The 13737-nt window shown below is 36.4% G+C and overlaps 1 protein-coding gene across 1 annotated transcript in view; it reads left to right on the top strand.

The window, feature by feature from the left end:
- The first annotated feature begins 9169 nt into the window (after positions 1 to 9169).
- LOC107548441 (latent-transforming growth factor beta-binding protein 3-like) overlaps positions 9170 to 13737 on the top strand; it is a 41668-nt gene continuing 37100 nt past the window's right edge. Inside the window, exon 1 of the mRNA XM_016229110.1 lies at positions 9170 to 9844. Coding sequence (XP_016084596.1) covers positions 9604 to 9844 — 241 coding nt within the window. The 5' untranslated portion in view covers positions 9170 to 9603. The remainder of the gene's footprint in view (positions 9845 to 13737) is intronic.

Below are 13737 nucleotides of genomic sequence, written 5' to 3'. Positions count from 1 at the left end.
TATTGTGGAAAAAAAAATCTGACTTAAAGGGATAGTTCACCTAAAAATTAAAATTCTGTTATCATTTACTCACCCTCAAACTCAAACACCCACTGGCTTCCATAGTATGCGAAAAAAACTGTTTGGTTAACAATATTCTTTTGTGTTCAGCAGAAGGAGGAAACTCATACAGCTATGGAACAACTTGAGGGTGAATAATGATTACAAGAATTTTCATTTTTTGGTGAACTATCCCAACATTTTTTTAAGGGACAGTTGTTGTTTTTTTTATTGAAAACCGAAATGTGGCGATGACTATACAACAGAGGTTACATCTTGTCCTGGACTTAAAAAAAAAAACAATGTCTGTGGCAACACTTTCTTGTAGAGACTGACTATAAGACCTATAACAACAAGCTTGTTATTTAACAATATGGTTATGTAAATTGATCATGATGACTCAAATATCCACTTCAAGTACATATATCTCATGACTTCTCAGATGTCACATCATATGGACAGGGACATGTAGACTTGCAACCTTTTTTTCCTGTGTGTACTGTATTTTAGTGTAGGGGCTGTTGACGCTCCAGTGGGACTAACGGTATCATATCTGTTACTCACACGTTATGAGTGTTGTTATTGGTGTGATAATCATTTTAATGTGCCCACTATTAGAGAAAGCTACGATGAACACATTAAAGCCTTAACTGGTTTTATTGCACAGGCTCACACACAGATGTGCATCAATAGCTGTAGAGTATTGTTTTAAATTGGGTTCTTCACCTTTTTATCAGTGGGTGTTTGCAAGCTGCAGAATATTCATTCAGTGAAGAGTATCTCACAGGGTGCTGATCCAAAAAATCAGAATTGTGACTACCAGGGTTAATTCAGCTGACTTATCTGTAAAAATGTATTTACATATCCAACTTAGCTATGTATTAATATGCAGATTGTTCTGAAAAGTGAAAGCTTCTCCATTAGGTTAAGGTATAATGAGCCAGCACAGAAATCAAGTAAACTTTAAAAGTGCTGCCCTCTACTGGATATATGAGGAAAAGGCTTTTACTGCCAAGTTGCTTTTATGGTTGGTTCTCCTCCAAAGATGGAGACACAGTTTCTGTTGTGGCCATGGTGTCAAACTGGTTTTGTGAGTACATCTTTTTTCTTTTCTCTTTTTTTTTTTTATATATATCTCATGAAATGTCATTTTGTACATTTGACTTGTATATTCTGTACATTGATTTGAAATAGGTTAGTCTTAAAAAAAATTCAAGCTAGAAACTGGAGCTTAAATAGATCCATGACAAGTGTTTTAATAACTCGAAACTATTTAAACTGTTCACTTTGTTACAATATTCTGTATGTTTCTGTGCCCACATGCGATGTTAGAGATGCTGTTGCAGATGTTTGAAGGTTGTGGTCCATCTGTAGTTGATTCAACAAGTTCAACAAAATTATTGTAGTTAACACTCCAACAAATCTTCAGTGTTAAAAGACCTCATCTTTAGTAAATATACAGAACAGAATTTTTGATACCATGTAAAGATACTTTTTATTTTTATTTTTATTTTTTGCTAGCATTAAACCAGTATTTTGGTCTGATCTGCAAGCTTATAAGTGTAGTGCTGTAATACAAGTTAAGGGACAGCAACACTTAAGCCAAATGGAGGAGAAGATTCTAAATAGTTGTTTGTAATGTTTAGTTTCAATATATGGTATGATCAATGTAATCTTTCATTCTCCAGAATTAGACTTCATTGTAAGATATCAATACAGGTCGATTTTCATAAGAAAACTGCTATAATGCTATAACATCTCTACTTGCATATCCTTTACTATGTATTTTCTGTCATTATACTCTTTAATTAAGAAGGGCACAGTCATCATCTTCTTAATATCTATAACAATCAAGTTCAGTCGTATTCAGAATGATGTACCAACAGTATTATAATCATTTAAAATTAAAACTTTTCAAATAATCAATTACCAACATTCTTTTGTGTTCAGCAGAAGAAAGAAACTCGAACAACTTGAGGGTGAGTAATGATGACAATAATTAAATTTTTTTTGGCGAACTATCCCACCCCATAGGTTTTTAACATTCTAAAAGCTCTTTATTATTCAATTACATTTACATTTACATTACATTTAGTAATTTAGCAGACGCTTTTATCCAAAGCGACTTACAAATGAGGACAATAGAAGCAATCAAAACTAACAAAAGAGCAACAATATATAAGTGCAAATGACAAGTCTCAGTTAGCTTGACGCAGTACACGTAGCAAGGTGTATTTTTATATACAGTTAAATTAAGTATTGCAAGTATTACATACAACAATAGAAAAACAATGCATTGACATAAAAAAGGAAATTTACTTTTGGTACTTAAGTACTTTTAAAAGCAAGTACTTCTGTACTTTTACTTAAGTAAAAATCTGTCTTTACAACTTTTACTTGTAATGGAGTAATATCTGACCAGCAGTATCTGTACTTTCACTCAAGTAATGGAGTTGAGTACTTTGTCCGCCTCTGCCAACAACCATGCCATGTTCAAACTTCAAAGTCACTTAAATCACCTTTCTTCCTCATTCTGATGCTCGGTTTGAACTTGGGCAGATTGTCTTGACCATGTCTAAATCCCTAAATGCATTAAGTTGCTGCCATGTGATTGGCTAGATAGATTTTTGTATTAATGTCCGGTTGAACGGGTGTAGGCCTACCTAATAAAATGGTGAGTGTATAATGTATGCATGTGAACAGAGCTCATGAACTTGGTCAAATAAACAGGACAGTGTTATAGTGTGACGGAGTTCATGACTGGGATGATATTACTGTAGACATATTTTCCTCTGACTGTATTCGTATATATATAGTCTTTGTTTACAGTTTTATGAATAGTCTTTCTTTTCTGTGTTGACTCTGGTTATGCTAGGGTGAGAGTCTGATTCACAGGGTACAACAACAAAGTAACTACTTGTATTTGAATTTGAACAAATCTATGTTGGAATGGAAAAATGGAAATATCTATAATTTTCAAGAGAATAACATCTGTTATCATTAGTGCATTTGTAAGGCATATTTTTTTCCCTTAAGGATCAATAATGGAAGTTAACCTTTAACAATGTTTAGATTCTTTGTAGTCAGTATGCATGTGAACAGAGCTCATGAACTTGGTCAAATAAACAGGACAGTGTTATAGTGTGACGGAGTTCATGACTGGGATGATATTACTGTAGACATATTTTCCTCTGACTGTATTCGTATATATATAGTCTTTGTTTACAGTTTTATGAATAGTCTTTCTTTTCTGTGTTGACTCTGGTTATGCTAGGGTGAGAGTCTGATTCACAGGGTACAACAACAAAGTAACTACTTGTATTTGAATTTGAACAAATCTATGTTGGAATGGAAAAATGGAAATATCTATAATTTTCAAGAGAATAACATCTGTTATCATTAGTGCATTTGTAAGGCATATTTTTTTTCCCTTAAGGATCAATAATGGAAGTTAACCTTTAACAATGTTTAGATTCTTTGTAGTCAAGTCATTTGGATTTTGCTCTACCATTCAGTAAAAGCAGTAATATTGTGAGATATTATAACAATGTAAAATAACTATTTCTATATTTAATATATGTTCTGTTTTAAAATAATTTAAAATGTAATTTATTCCCGTGATGTCAAAGATTAATTTTTGGCAGCCATTACTCCAGTCTTCAGTATCACATGATCCTTTAGAAATCATTCTAACATACTGATTTGGTGCTTTAAAAAAAAAACATTTATTTTTATTATCAGTCAACAGATGTGCTGGTTAATATCTTTGTAGAAAAGGTTGTTTTTTTTTGATAAATGGAAAGTTCAAAAGAACTGAAATATATTTCTTTGTAACATTATAAATGTATGTCATATTGTCATTTTAGATGAATTGTCATGGATTTTTTCTCTTCACTTTCCTTTTTCCTTTGTTCTATTTTTGCCGCCAGCTATCCGTTACCATGAACACTCATTAATCACCTGTTCTCCCTTTAGTTTGTTATCACTGTGTATATTATGTGTACCACTGTGTTTGTTATGCACATATGCTGCCTTCACTTGCTGTCAGAATTGTCATAAATATGAGTTTCCTAATCAGAAATTAGACGTGAACACCTCTGAAGTCATATTTATTACTACTGGGAAACTCGGAGATCATTTTGATACCAGAGTTTCTGAGTGGGGCAGGCCATAAACATTAAACATGGTGGAGGGGACAACCACTGCTGCTGTCAATGCTATTCTTTATTAGTTTTTTCCACAACAACTACATCACTTTGTCTTGTGATCGCTAAAGTATTGTATTTATAAGCTATATATGAACAATCATTTATGTTTTATAAACAGTGAAATAAGCATGTATTTGACCAAAATTCCAGAATCGTCATTAAGCTGAATATCTAGCGCTGTGAATGTTTATGTGATTGTCAGCCAATGGGATGCTACATTTTATTCTTTCCGACAACAAAGCATTTGAATGCTACAAGCTCGTAATCATGACTTTATAAGTGGAAAATAGGAAATTTCCGATTTCACGTTAAGGCAGCATAAGTTCCTCTTTGCTGACCTTTCATTTGTCCGGCAATGTTTGTGTCACACTCTGTCTCGAATGTTTGGATTAGCTATATCTTTGTTGTTGGAATTTAACTTAAAGGGTTAGTTCACCCAAAAATGAAAATTAGCCCATAAATTACTCACTCTCAAGTAATCCTAGGTTTATATGACTTTCTTCTTTCAGACAAATCCAGTCCGAGTTATATTAAAAATTGTCTTTGATCTTTCAAGCTGTTTAATGGCACTCAGCGGGTGTTGCATGCATCAGTCCAAAAGAAGTGAAATAAAAAGCGCCCATCCATACAAAAAAGTGTCTCACACGGCTCCGAGGGGTGAACAAAGGCCTGTAGCGAATCGAAGCATTTTTGTAAGAAAAATAACCATATTTAAAATGTAATAATCACTTTAATCTAGCTTGCACCAACAGTTGTACACGGAAGAAGTTCCGGGCTGATGACGTATGAGTTCAGCGCTGTGCATGCGCCGGTGAGTCTCGTGAAAACCAACGTTTGTTAACGGGAGCAAAGGAAGCAAAGTTTCCTTACTTTAGCAAAGTAAAACCAGTCTCCTCTTGTCCTATATCGAAATCCTCCGACATTCTTCTTTACAAATCCTTGTTTTGTACTTCTAATTAGTGACCGTTGTTTTGATTTGATCTCTCGCCTGCGCTTCTGCGTTCGTCACTTCTGAGCGGCACATGCGCAAAGCTGACCTCATACGTCATCCGCCCGGAACTGCTTCCGTGTACAACAGTGAGCGCAAGCTAGATTAAAGTGATTATTACACTTTGAATATGGATATTTTTCTTACAAAAACGCATTGATTCGCTACAGGAGGCCTTTGTTCACTTTGTTTCACACTTTTTTGGGTGAACTAACCCTTTAAGGTATAAATTAACATGACAATGAGTTTAGTGTGTCCTTTCTGATGAAAAGTGTTTTATTTTGAGGGGGGGAATAAATCTTGCTGCCTCTAAAATTTTGTAATTCTACAGCATGTGTAACATACACCAGCCAGTGCAATTTGTCACCTAAGTATAAAAATGTCTAGAATTGTAACTTCCACGGTATCTGCTTTAAGTATCTGTTGTCAGTCTTGTTTTTCTACCATTTCCTATCAATCTCTTCAACCCCCAAAAGATTTCCATTGTAAAAATGCCACTGTGTTTTGCCCCAGACGATGAGACATCGGTCAGTCAAAGTCTGTCCCACATTTAGTTGATGTTTGGCCATGCAGAACTCTCCTCACTGGATTCTGAAGTGACTCATGTATCCGCTCAGGCGTGATTATAGTCTCTGTGACGTAAGTCAGGACCACTCTGCTCTTTGAGCCCACACCCTGCCTCCAGACCACAGTCCTTGCTCTCTATGCTGCAGTAAGCAGGTTTTAATGTCACATTGAGGGTAAGTTTTGTTGGGCTGAATGCGCATCTTGCTGCTCTATGTCATCAGACTGTTATAGTGATTATTCTGACGTGCATTGTTTTTCATTGACAGAACTAGTCATGTGATGTTGTCTTGCTGCAAGAGCTCTTAAAAATAAAGTTTCTCTGTTGCCATCTATGGTTCCATGAAGAACCTTTCCGTTTCACAAAATGTTCTTTGTAGTGGAAAAGGCTTCTTCAGATTCTCAAAATGTTCTTTCTCATGGTTCTTTCTTTTAAAGAACTGTTCAGAAGAGTTGGGTTTTTTTTGGGAACTCTTTCTATGTTGTGAAACCCTTTATAAAGAAACTTTATAATGAAAGTTTCTTTTCAAATGCATTATATCTGTGTGTTTAAAAAAATGGATGCTGACATGCAGTGCAACAGCTTGCTTTTTCTACATGTTTTGCTTTCTGTGTGACTGTTATAGTGATTATTCTGACGTGCATTGTTTTTCATTGACAGAACTAGTCATGTGATGTTGTCTTGCTGCAAGAGCTCTTAAAAATAAAGTTTCTCTGTTGCCATCTATGGTTCCATGAAGAACCTTTCCGTTTCACAAAATGTTCTTTGTAGTGGAAAAGGCTTCTTCAGATTCTCAAAATGTTCTTTCTCATGGTTCTTTCTTTTAAAGAACTGTTCAGAAGAGTTGGGTTTTTTTTGGGAACTCTTTCTATGTTGTGAAACCCTTTATAAAGAAACTTTATAATGAAAGTTTCTTTTCAAATGCATTATATCTGTGTGTTTAAAAAAGCAACAGCTTGCTTTTTCTACATGTTTTGCTTTCTGTGCGTGTGTATTTTAGCATAAAATTCCTATGTGAGTTTGAGCAACTGCGCATGTCCATTGTGGGTTTTAGAGCTGCATGCCTATGTGTAGCCAAAAATGTAATATCTGCCTGTGAACTCAGAGTGAGTGTGTGTGTGTGAGAGAGAGAGGAGCTCTCATTAAGTAATTTCCTCAGTGACTGAAAGCAAACATTCTCACTTTTCTTAAAGGAAGTGACTCAACTCCCTTTCTCTAACATTGCCTCTCCATCATCCTGCTCTCACAATTTTTTCTTGCCCACTGGCTGATTTAACTGTCTTGAATTTGCCTTTTCTCCCTTCTTGTTTTATACACGTCCTCTATAAAATCACATTCTCTTGGGTTTTCTTTTATGGGGGTCAAATTTCATAACAATCATATCTTTAGTTTTAAGTTTTCTCCTCATCTGGTAACAAGAACACTGAAAAACAACTTGTGTAGAATTTACCTTGTAACAATTTTAACTCAGAAATTGCTAGTAGCTTAAATTTCACAAATAACTAAAAAAATAACACATTGAATCAAACGTGAAATTTTTAAGTAGAGAAACTGAAATAGCATTTTCTTGTAAAACATGCTCTAATGATCTTTGTTTTATTCACAACTATTAAAAAAAACTGCTTTATTTTCCCTCCTTTATGATAAATACCATGGTAGTAATATTTTTGCCGCATAATTATTAATAAAATGTCATAATAAAATGTTGTTAGGAATCTCTTTTTAAAGCCACTGGTGGCAAATACCACCAAAACAACAACAACAAAAAACACCAATTGTATTTTCACAATGTTGCTGTAGAAATAATACAAACAATTGTAGTATTTTTTTTCTAAGGGCCTGTACATGATACGCTAAAAAATACCAGTTTATACTTAATTGTATACATATGCAAAAATACTTAATGGAATACCAAGACACTATTATCCCTGCTGAAAAAAGAGAGAATGGTTTGGTTTAAGCATAACTGTAACCACCATAGACATTGACCCCATTAATTACAAATTAATTACCACCACCTCTATTTGAAATTTGCACTGCTCTGCTGCACTCCATTGTGCAGTGCTCTGTTTGTTGTTATTGTTTTGTTTATTCTTTACAGACAACGGACCTCAGCTTTCCAGTAGCAAATTCAAGATGTTTTCTTTTTTTCACGAAGCTCACTTGCATTCGCTGTTTGGTCGCTTGTAGCTTGCTGCTTTTAATTTCTCTCCAATTTCGCCACTTTCTCTCTTGCACGCTTGGGTTTTATAATCCCTTCTCTCACCTCCTTTGGACTTACTTTTTGGTCAGTCCATACAAGAGAACCACTTCTGACACCATGTTTTGTTGATTCTTCACAGACAGATGCAAACACAGTCATTCTTAAGCAGTGTTGACATCTTTTATCTTAACCCTCTGACCTCTGCCCCGGACACACCCACTTAAAGCCCCATGCATAACAACACATTTATGGATGTCAAAAAACCTTACATTTGAAGGCTGGTGTTCCTCTGAGGTCTTCAATGTAAAATGATTGAGATGAATCAAAGTAGGCGGGGTTTCCAGAAGCAGAGCGCGAATTCCCGTGCAAAGCGTCAGTTTTAAAGCTCTAAACTAAAAAGTTTTGACGTTGAAAGAGAGCGAGGTATGATGCAAGTAGCGAAACATTTCATATTTAACAGCTGTTTTCGATAAAAATGTTAGAAGCGACTGACAGTAATATCCAGTGATGCCAACTATTCGACTTTTTCTCAAATATGGCTGTTTTGAATTGAAAAGTGACAGGCATACAAATAAATGTGAATGTAGGCCTATGCATATTTTAAATTATTATTTAAACGGTTTAAAAGGATCACTTTCTAGCTAGAATTAGACCTAGAATTTCCTTCACTGTTCTAGTCAAGACACGTTACCTAGGGTCTTGGGTTGAAGCCATTTTGCTTGTCCCCCAGCCTGTCCGAGCTGACAAGAAGTGTCCAACATCTCTCTAAAACCAAGCTGGAAGACCAGTGAAACAGCATAGGCCTTTTCAGTTCAGCAGAGGTGTTAAAAGAGTTTTTAAAGAGATTTTTAAATCACATGGTAAATTGCCCTCTTGCTATGCTTAAGTAGTATCCTAAACACTACTAATTCATTAGTGTTGTGCATGCAAAAGTTATGGCCCAGGGCACTGCAGCTGGCATTTCCACTGTCATATTTGTGTTCAGTGACCGTGACAGCGTCATTCGAAATAAGGGGAAAAGAAGGTGACGAGGAAAAGCACCGACATCAAAACCTCTGTGAGTTGTGAGTCCCGCTCCTGTACTGCTCTGGCCTTGCGCCAGCTCGGCTGCCCGTGGATTGGCTCCCGCTTTGCCTCTCCTCCTCCTAAACTTTCCCAAACTGCGATACGCACACACGCCATCCACGCAGCGACTGAAAGTAAGGAGAACTGCTTTAAGGAATGAGGAGTTTTTCACCTTATTCCACTGCCAGGTTGCCTTCTAAGACATGTAAGCATTTTAAAGCGCCTTTTAAAAATGTCGCAAACGACCTCGATGCGGATCATCTGTATTTTTTATCCACCGAACCGGACGTAATTTTTCAAGTTTCTCACTCGAAACGGGACAGGAAGGCATCGGGAAAACTTTCTGCGCGAGGACTTTCATAGCCAGCGCTGCCTGGGAAGAGAGCGCGTGCTTGCGTACTTTTTCCAAACGGGGCTCCAGCAAAACGTCTTCTGCGGTCGTGCGCGGAGGGACCGCCTGATCCGCTCAGGCTTTTCGGACATATATTGTGGGTGGTAGCGTGAATGACCTGTGTTGGCATTGAGGGATGCCAGCATGCCCTCGCTGATTTTCTCCCATCTGCTCCTCATCTGGCTCGCGCTCCAGCGGCTGGCTCTGTGCGGAGAGCGCGCGTCCACTCGCGAGCGCTTCAAAGTGGTTATCGCGCCACTCATCTGCAAACGGACGTGTCTGAAGGGACAGTGTCAGGACACCTGCGAGCAGGGCAACAACACGACCCTCATCGGTGAAAACGGACAGTCGGCGGACACACTGACCGGGCCGGGCTTCAGAGTCGGTAAGTCAATTCAAGTTTAGAATGATTATTATTATTCGGTTTGGTCTGATGACAGGACTGCTCACGAACTCTATTGTTAATGTTTTTGCCACACTTGGATGAAGAAGGACCTTAAAGGTATAGTTTACCCAAAAATAAACATTTCACCTTGAATGACTTGAGTTACGTATTTACTTACCCTCACGTTGGTCCAAACCAGTATGACTTTATTTCTGAAGTAAAATATTAGTGACTGATACCGTCAGTCTCCATTCACTTTCATTGCATCATTTTTCCATACAATTAAAGTGAATGGTGACTGGGCCTGTCATTCTGCCTAACGTTTCTTTTTATGTTTCACCCAAGAAAGTAAGTAATGCAGATGTGAAAGTGTGAATCAATTATGACTTTTTTGTTGTTGTTGTTGAGTGAACTGGCCCTTTAATATACAAACTTTATGGTTGAATATGTGGCACGTGAGTCTGTGAGTGGAAATGCAGTAAAAACTGCCTCAATTTTCTCCGTCTATTTCTCTCTAGCTCTTGGTAATGGTTTCTGCATATTGTCTGGTTGGCAGGGTAGCTCTCGCTCTGAGCTGTATCAGATTGGATGTGGTAAGGCATGGTGCCATAAAGTCTATGCAGCAAGATCTGCACTGCTCACACACACATTCTCTTCTCTTAAACACGCACATGTACATTCACATTCTCTTTGTCCACATAAACAAACACTCGCAGTCGACAGACTACTAAAATAGTTTGTGTGTGTAATATATATACATATATATATTACTGAGCCAAAACTTTTTAATGTTAGTGTATATTGGTATCATAAGTCCAAATCGATTCATGAATCATATCGATTTACAATAAAATAAAAAAAAACATCTTTATTAGAAACAAAGCTGTGATTTGATTTGACAAAGTTAACTGAAAGCCATTTGGACCTCCTAAGTAAATAATGAATCACATCCTCTAACCCTAAACCTAACTCTCACAGACACTTTTTGATGAATTTCTCAACACATTCTCAAACTGTTATTCTTTCAAACAAGTCCTTTTCTTTGCATGACTATCTGAGAATTTGTCTCTCTACAGGAATATGAGAACAGACAAGAAGCACCCACATGCTATTTGATAATGCTCCTCAACAGACTGGTTGAAGTTTTTGTTATTTATTTAATTTCACCAGACCTGATATTTTCTGAAACCTTTGGTTCTAGTAAGTATGTTAGGGAATAATACTCTTCTCGCAAGGTCTTTCAGTTGCTAACTTAGACTTGTCCAGAGTCCAGAGTTCATGGTGTTCAGTGGAAATGAGCACTGCAGCTACACTCAAACTGTGTTAAAGCTGTATAATCATCATCATAAAATAAATAAACCTTTATTTTAATGCCAGCAAGAAAATTTGTCATTAGATTTTTTACATTTTGCTTAAAGCCTGACTCAGCTGTCCAGATGATACATATTAAATTTTTCTCTGACTTGGTCCTTGTGGTTTCAGTCATGGAATGCACACACTGGGCCTCATTTACGAAATGAACGTACGACAGAAAATTGGGCGTACGGTCGTTTCAACGCAAAACTTGGAATTGATCAATATGGACGTGAGCGATGGCTACGATGAAATCTCACGTCTTGTCTCAGCTCATGTACGCAAGTTTTTGAGTTGCCTGAACTTAATATGGTGGAGAATTCTAGAATGACAGCATTTTGTTCATTTTTATTTTCCTGACCGTCAAATGAAGCTCATTAGTCGATCGTTAACCAGTAAGATTAGAATGTCTTTTTTTATTTATTAAAATATATAATAGGCTATAATATAATTAACAGATTTACAAAAGGGGGGTAAATTTAACAGTAAATCTGTTAATTATACTATAATATAATTAACAGATTTACAAAACTGTGCAACAAGTATAGGCTACGCTCGTTTTTGTGACACTCTTAATGCGTTTTATTTCTTTTCTTTATGTCTTTTCATTGTCTGTTTGATTACGTCTTTAATACATTTTTCCGTACATTTCTGCCATATGTACATTAACTGACAGTCACCACTGATAAGCTACTACTAAATATTGTAGAAACATAATTTTCTGTGAAGTTGCTTTTCAACGATTTGTATCATGAAAAGCGCTATACAAATAAACTTGAATTGAATTAGGCTATGTCTTTATTTGATTAAATCCATCTGATCGCACAGGTGCCTCACGCACACACAAACAACATTAGTTCTACCGTTGCCTGACATTTCAACTATTCATCATAAAACTAAAATGCAGTTAACCAAACATAAAAGTTACACTGTTTATTTTAAAAAGGTCCGCTGTAAGATCAGCGTGCAGTGCCCAAACAAACATTTTTGCGCATGTGAAGGATTTTACACGGATATTAGAACATGAGTGAAGTATAAAGCCATGTTTAGGCTACATAATAAATAATAGTTATGCAAACGAATGTTACAAATATGGCAAAAATGGAAACATTTGGATTCTTGTGGTATGAGACAGGCTCGTGAGCCCAATGCTGTTTCACTTTTGCTTTACATTTGTATGCTGTTTATAATGAATGCCATAGCCAAATTCGATTTATTTTATTGTTGAATATATAATTTTATAACTACTTATTTTTCATTCTTGTTCTGTTCTGAATACCGTTAAATTTAAAATATTTGTTGTAGAGTGAGGGGAACTAAATAGGCTGTTTATATTTACGAGTATTTCAAAATACATATAAATTACATAAATTAATGTAGCCTAATAGTTTGCAATTACAAGGTTAAACGGGTATTTTTGGAATAAGATCAATTTCTCTTTGACGAGATTACTTCCTCTTTTTGGCCGGGTTTCGTTTCTCCGTGTCGTAAACTCTAGGGCGAGGCTTCTAAACCAGGGTGTTTTTAGGGGCGTGATATGCAAATGACGATTGTTTTTTGCCGCCACATTTATCAACATGCGATCATTCGTATGATGAGATTGGCGGCATACGAATGTTTCATGAATCACACGAACTCTGTCTTAAGTTGATTTGTGCGCACGGATCTGCGCTCGTTTCTACGTTAGATTGATAAATGAGGCCCACTGTCTGTGTCTGGAGGATCAGGCACCTAAAGACATACTCGCATGTCAACTCATCTTATTTAATATGCAGAGTCTAACTTTTCTTTTTGTTAAAGTAATAGTCACCCAAAAATGAGAATTTGCTGAAAATTTACTCCCTCAGGTCATTCAAGATGTAGATGAGTTTGTTTCTTCATCTGAACAGATTTGGAGAAATTTAGCATTACATCATTTGCTCACCAATGGATAATCTGCAGTGAATGGGTGCCATCAGAATGAGAGTTCAAACAGCTGATGAAAACATCACAAGAATCAACAAGTGATCCACACAACTCACACAAATACACAGCTTTTCACTTCATAAGATGTTAATTGATGGACTGGAAGTTATTGTGATGTTTTTATTAGCTGTTTGAACTCTCATTCTGACGGTACCCATTTACCGCAGAGGATCCACTGGTAGGCAAGTGATGTAATGCTAAAAATTTTTTCAAACAAACTCATCTACATCTCGAATGGCCTAAGGCTGGGTAAATTTTCAGCAACTTGTAATTTTTGGGTAAACTATTTGTTTAATATTTGCTTATTTACTGGCAGTTTCATTAGCAGTTTGTTAAAGGGATCATATGATGCAATTTCAAATTTTCCTTTCTCTTTGGAGTGCTAAAAGCTGTTCGTGCATAGATAAGATCCCTAAAGTTGCAAAGACTAAAGTCTCAAATCCAAAGAGATATTCTTTATAAAAGAATCCTAAATCCTAAAACGCCTCATTCTAACACGCTCCCACATGTCTACGTCACGATGTGGGAAGATTTGCATGCAAAGAAAGAAGACGTAACTTTTATTCTTGCTGTAG

Source organism: Sinocyclocheilus grahami, unplaced genomic scaffold (genome assembly GCF_001515645.1).
Source record: "Sinocyclocheilus grahami isolate Dianchi unplaced genomic scaffold, SAMN03320097.WGS_v1.1 scaffold348.1, whole genome shotgun sequence".
NCBI lineage: Eukaryota > Metazoa > Chordata > Actinopteri > Cypriniformes > Cyprinidae > Sinocyclocheilus > Sinocyclocheilus grahami.
Note: the sequence above shows the minus strand (reverse complement) of the source record. Positions and strands in the feature narration are given on the sequence as shown.